The sequence below is a fragment of the Boleophthalmus pectinirostris genome, unplaced genomic scaffold, assembly GCF_026225935.1.
Source record: "Boleophthalmus pectinirostris isolate CB_2022bp ecotype Guang Dong unplaced genomic scaffold, ASM2622593v1 HiC_scaffold_17, whole genome shotgun sequence".
NCBI classification, from domain to species: domain Eukaryota; kingdom Metazoa; phylum Chordata; class Actinopteri; order Gobiiformes; family Gobiidae; genus Boleophthalmus; species Boleophthalmus pectinirostris.
Window position 1 is genome coordinate 28,300,201 of NW_026571115.1, and position 5,405 is coordinate 28,305,605.

At 36.4% G+C, this 5,405-nt stretch overlaps 1 protein-coding gene across 2 annotated transcripts; it reads right to left on the reverse strand.

Annotated features, from left to right (window-relative positions):
* Positions 1-96: 96 nt before the first annotated feature.
* Positions 97-5,102, reverse strand: nme4 (NME/NM23 nucleoside diphosphate kinase 4). 2 transcript variants are annotated; one of them, XM_055152578.1, is made up of 5 exons: positions 4,879-5,102; positions 4,155-4,285; positions 3,616-3,717; positions 2,269-2,381; positions 97-1,073 (listed from the first exon to the last, which is right to left on the reverse strand). In XM_055152578.1, exons 1-5 carry the CDS (start codon positions 5,027-5,029, stop codon positions 953-955), a joined length of 618 nt encoding a protein of 205 aa, XP_055008553.1. In that variant the 5' UTR covers positions 5,030-5,102; the 3' UTR covers positions 97-952. The 2 variants fall into 2 exon arrangements, with proteins under 2 accessions (XP_055008553.1, XP_055008554.1); XM_055152579.1 differs by lacking the exon at positions 4,879-5,102 and adding an exon at positions 4,404-4,458.
* Positions 5,103-5,405: the final 303 nt, after the last annotated feature.

Sequence of the window (5,405 nt, forward strand, 5' to 3'; positions counted from 1 at the left end):
TCGACAGTCTGGCGTAATAATAGATTTGCTTCGGGTGTTTTGTGGAGTGGGTAAGACTGTTTTTACTAGCAGAATAACCATGGCCATTGACATGCACTAGCCTAGCACCAACAACCTCTGCAAATACAAGGACTGGATGGAAAACACTCTGGCTAACTAGGAAATGAGCCACTATGTCCAAAATTCCAAACTGTCCCTTTAAAGATTGACATAAGAAACAAATTACTTACTGTGCTGTAATCCTGCTATATAATCCAACCACACATAAAACTGCATATTAGTGCATATGACTGTTTTTCCTTCTTTTCCAGTTATGACTTGGTTTGGTGGGATAATACCTGTGGTAAATATTTATCATAGTTTTATATCAATTAAGTCAAAAGAAAAGTAGGAAGTAAGAAGTAATAGTAGTTACAAAAACAGAATAACTATCTATGTAATTGAACTGATTTTATTTCAAAAAACAAAGTGTGGGCGTCGGTTTTCATTATTCTTATCATAACTATTGCGTAATCTAGACAAGCCTTTGTTTACATTATGTCATATCCTCTGTCCATGTCCTACAATGACATAAAACTATATACTTCATCAAAATTTTTAAAAAGAGGAAAAAATTAGGCAAGATTTGTTTAGTAAATCTTAAATATATTTACTTTAACTGTGAAATAAGTAGTCCAAACTGTCATATGTGCTTTAATCTTAGTAATACATACAATATAGAGAAATACAATACAATGTTGTGATTTCACCTGAAGCCCAGTAATGAAGCACCAGCACAGGAAGTGCACATGTACTGAATATATTTAATAAACACATTAAAAAAACGTTCTCTTTGGCTCATATAAATTATTTTGACAATTAAGTTACAAATTATCTGATCAAAAACAGATAGAGCAGCAGGAGAAGAGGTAGAATCATGGTTCCTCTCTGCGTTCGTTAGGGTTACGGTCCCTCACAGTTCACTAGTAACACTCTGGTCTATGCAGTCCCAGTTCAGCAGGTCTTTTCCATCGAACCACAGCTGGATCTCTCTCTGTGCGCCCTCCGTTGAGTCACTAGCATGGACCACGTTCCTATAAATATATATAATGAATAGGTAACAGTTTAAAACCACTCTTAAGTAGTTAATAAGCCTGAATTTTTTCTTCTATTTGTGCTTTATTTGGGCTAAGGTCATTATTGGTCATTATAATGTAGTACCAGTAATTATGATTAAAGCATACATATTACACTACTTTCTGATCTCTGTTGTAATGTTGTTTCCTCATCTCAAGCATACCTGGAGTTGAGGTTTGTCTTATTCACACACGTTTAACACACAAACCCTGTATATTTAGACTGAGCTCAACTTTGGCCTGACAGAAGAAGACCAGAGAGCACAGGTGAGTCTGAACCAGACTGTATATATAAATGAACATAGCTATGTCACGAGTCGCTGTGTTTCAAATAGAAACTGAGCATAGGGGCACTTCAAGCCTGATTCATCAGCTGGTTTCACTTCATAGAAACCGTCTAACTCGCAGTGTTAGAATTTGTTTGCTCGACGACAGGAGGGTACTTTTTATCATTTAACCAATCGCTGCTATTTGGTTGTGACATATGTAATGCGCCACTAAAAGGGCTAAGTAGAATATTAAGCTTTTCCCAAATCCTGTAGGAAGAAGGGCAATAACATCTTTCCACTTGATGAAATACATCAAACATTCTCTTTATTCCGGCTTTAAATCCTCGATCTCGGGAATCGTTGACAACACTAGATATATGGCTCTTCACTAATTGGCTAGTGCCCGAACTCGCACTTCCGGGGTTTTTGAGAACCGTCTAATGTATTTTGATTCCTGACCTAGTCACTGAAGAGAAATAAAATTGAGCGGAGGCACTACGTGGTGCCAGCCTGGCTAGCTTCAGGCTCCATCAACTCGAAAATTTGTCACCCCTCTCTCTGTAACTACAGCAGTGATTCTCGTCATTTTGGTCTTAAAATGTTTGTATTAACCCACTTTACGTCATTTTCACTATTTTGTCCATAAATAAATTCCTATTCCTGATATGGACCTGGCTTCAAATTTGCTCCAATAAAAACTAACATCATGAGTTTCAACACTCCCTTTGTTCACTTCGTTACACTCTATGGTCTGAACAAAGGCCATGTGAGGTTAGTGAAATCAATAGTATTTCCATCTCTCATACGCACAGTGGTCTTAGGTTTAACCATGTTTAAAAGCTCCAAAAAGCAAATTCATTTTAATATGAAAAATGTTAATTCACCTGCTGATATGAAAGCTGAAATCTGCTCGGATGGTTCCGGCGTGGGCCTCTGCTGGGTTTGTGTGTCCCACCATCATCCTAGAGGTCTTCACAATGTCGGGCCCCTCCCACACCTGAGCACAGATCACAACAGCATATCAATACAAAATAATACTGACACAAAGGAGCTGACTGCCTAAAAGAAAACTAATATGACTAATTAATGTTACCAAAGCATAAGAGTCCTGGCTCCTACTTGGTACTGTAAACTAGGCAGTGGTGGAAATGAAGTAAAAGTAATAAAGTACATTAGATTTTACCAAACATCATTCACCAAGCTCAATCTGGCTTCTTACACGATAGAAATATTGGTAATAACATTAGACAGCTGCTGGAAATAACTGAAAATTATAATACAGAGAATAAAAAGGGACTCATTTTTGTTGCAGCTCTAGAACAGGCATCAAATAAATCTAGATTTTATAGGAAAAAATCTAATTTTAACTTTGGTGGCTCTCTAAACAAATTGTATAATTATTAATAATGGACACATCTGAGAGTCAGTACCCCTAAAACAAGGATGTCCATTGTCACTATATTTATTTATTTTTGCAATGGAAATATCAGCTATTAAAGTTAGACTGAATAAAAATATTGAAGGACTTATTAGTAACAACATAGAAACAAAAATATCAATGTATGCTGACAACACAAATGACCCTAAATCTCATTGTTTAAAAATTTTATTGGACCTTTTGGAATCCTTTTCCCAACAACCTGGACTAAAATTAAATTATAATAAATGTAAAATGTGGAGGATAGGCAGTTTAAAAGGTACAATGTTTACTATCGATTGTAAAGCACCTAAAGTTAAGTAAAATGTATAAAATCCTTCAATTATGGAAAGGGACTTTTTTTTTTTTTTTTACCTTATATGGAAAAGTAATGAGTAAAAAGTATACATTTTAGGTATCTGTACTTTACTTAGGTAGATTTTAAAGCAGATACTTTTTACTTTTACTTTACTACATTTGAGAGCAAGTATCTGAACGTTTTAGTCCACTACATTTTTGAACAGGATTGAAAAGTAAACATAGTATTTTTTATGATTGCATGAGACCTACAGAAAAGCCTGCAGGGTTTATTTTTTTAAATATGTTCCTTGTTTGAGTAAAACAAGGAACATATTGAACAAAACTTGATTCAGTTGTTTCTGTTGAACAGAATTCAGTACAAATCTTTATCAAAATCACAACATTTGAAGCTTAATGAGCAGATTTTTTCCATGTGATACATTTACTTGAGTTTTTTTGCTTAGGTAAATAACAAAACTGAGTACTAAAATTACTATATTATGTAAACAGTCACCATTGCAACCACGGGTCCTGAGGTCATGTAGTCCACCAGATCTGGGTAAAAGGGCTTCTTGGTCAGCTGGCAGTAGTGCTCAGACAGGAGGTCCTTGGAAACCTGTACAAATTTAATAGAATTTCATTAGATATTTTGGGCTGTAGGGATCTTTTTTCAGTCCTTGGAACTTCTTTTTAGTGCCTATCCAGTCTCCCTTTGACTCATGTTAAAGTAGAAACTAGAGAGACTTGGGCCACACTTCAATGATAATTTTAGCTCATGGTCTGGTAGATTTTTGTTGGGGAACATTTTTCATTCTCAGGCTCAGAAATTACTTGAACACAGTAGTTCCAAAATCATATTCTTCATTAGCAAGTATTCATTAAAATTCAGAAAAATTGTGGCAATAATTCAGTTTAATGGTATTTTCTTATGTTTTATGCGCATGGTTTATAGCGCTCAATAGAAGATGAATGAAGGGAGGAATTTTGTAATGCTTTGACCCACGCTAGTCTCACATTGCCTAAACACATTTTTGAAGAAAGTTTTATTAGTACCTGCAACAGTTTCATTCCAACGAGCTTGAATCCTCGTCTCTCAAAACGATGGATAATTTGTCCGATAAGACGCCTCTGAACTCCATCTGGTTTTACCGCTATGAACGTCCTCTCCTTTACGCACGGGCCACCTGGAAACAATCGACAAGGATTAACAAAACAGTGTCCACTAAATTAAAACTATTAAGCAACTATTTTAGTGTAACTACTGAAAAGTGTTACTGTAAAGGAGAACGCTGCTAAATTAACCTAATGAATGACCGCGAGCAATCAATAAACGCGTCATGTGACCAAAGCGACATTTACGTGTGTCCTGCGTACTTTACTTTACTGTCCCCAAAGCGCCTGCCTCTAACCTACTTTTAGTTCGTGACCTCAAGGTGCGCAGGCAAAACTTGTACTGATGACCTATTAAATTCATGGGGGAAAAAATCAATACATAACAAGAGTTTTGCCAATTATTCATAAAACAAAACTGTAACTTAATGTAATTAGACTTAACTGGATTTAACAAGGGAAATTTCTTGGCCACTATGTAGCTCACACATTACGATATTATAAAATAGATATATAAAGGTAAAATAAAAAAAAATATATATAATAATAAAAGTACTTTGTGGCGTTCTGGTCTGAGTTCAGTTAGTCCAAATATAGACTTGGCTTTTTTTAGTATTATAGTCTAGTCCAGTTTAGTCTTATTTTGATCCTACAGAGCAAGCCTTACTTGATTTATTCCTGTGACCTGCTCCAGTCGTTACGCGCCCTCTCCAAAGCGCGCTCTGGGTGGACGCCGGTGCCAGTCCGGTCGCCGCGCTCGCTCCTGAGGACACCTGCTGAAGAAGCCTTTGGAAAACGCACCGCTGGAAGACGCTCATCTTCGTGCGCGTGGTCCGTCACTACAAACACGAGTCAACTCCACTCAATCAAAACTCACGAGTCACCATCCGCCTGGCCCCCGTGATGGGCCCGACTGTTTACTGAGCAAAAGTTGTGTTTGCTTTGACCTGTTATGTTTCAAATCAATCCCAAGTTCTACCAAACATTGATTTTATTCTGATTTCAATAAGGTACAAAATAAAGTGAATTTAGAGCGCCTAAAATGTATGTAAACATATTTAAACATAAACTGTTTTCAACCTGGGTGAAAGATGTTACATTTTGAGAAATGGAGCTTATTAAATGAATAAATGAATAAAATCTACCCCGCTGGCCACCCTCTTAAAACATTTGAAGCCAAAAACGACAACATAC

Bases quoted from the DNA above. Each gene is read 5' to 3' on its own strand.
- nme4 (XM_055152578.1), bottom strand. From the start codon at position 5,029: ATGAGCGTCTTCCAGCGGTGCGTTTTCCAAAGGCTTCTTCAGCAGGTG. The intron at 3,718-4,154 runs GTACTAATAAAA...AAATTTGTACAG, and splicing joins TTGGAATGAAACTGTTGCAG to GTTTCCAAGGACCTCCTGTC. The intron at 1,074-2,268 runs GTGAATTAACAT...ATATATTTATAG, and splicing joins TTCAGCTTTCATATCAGCAG to GAACGTGGTCCATGCTAGTG.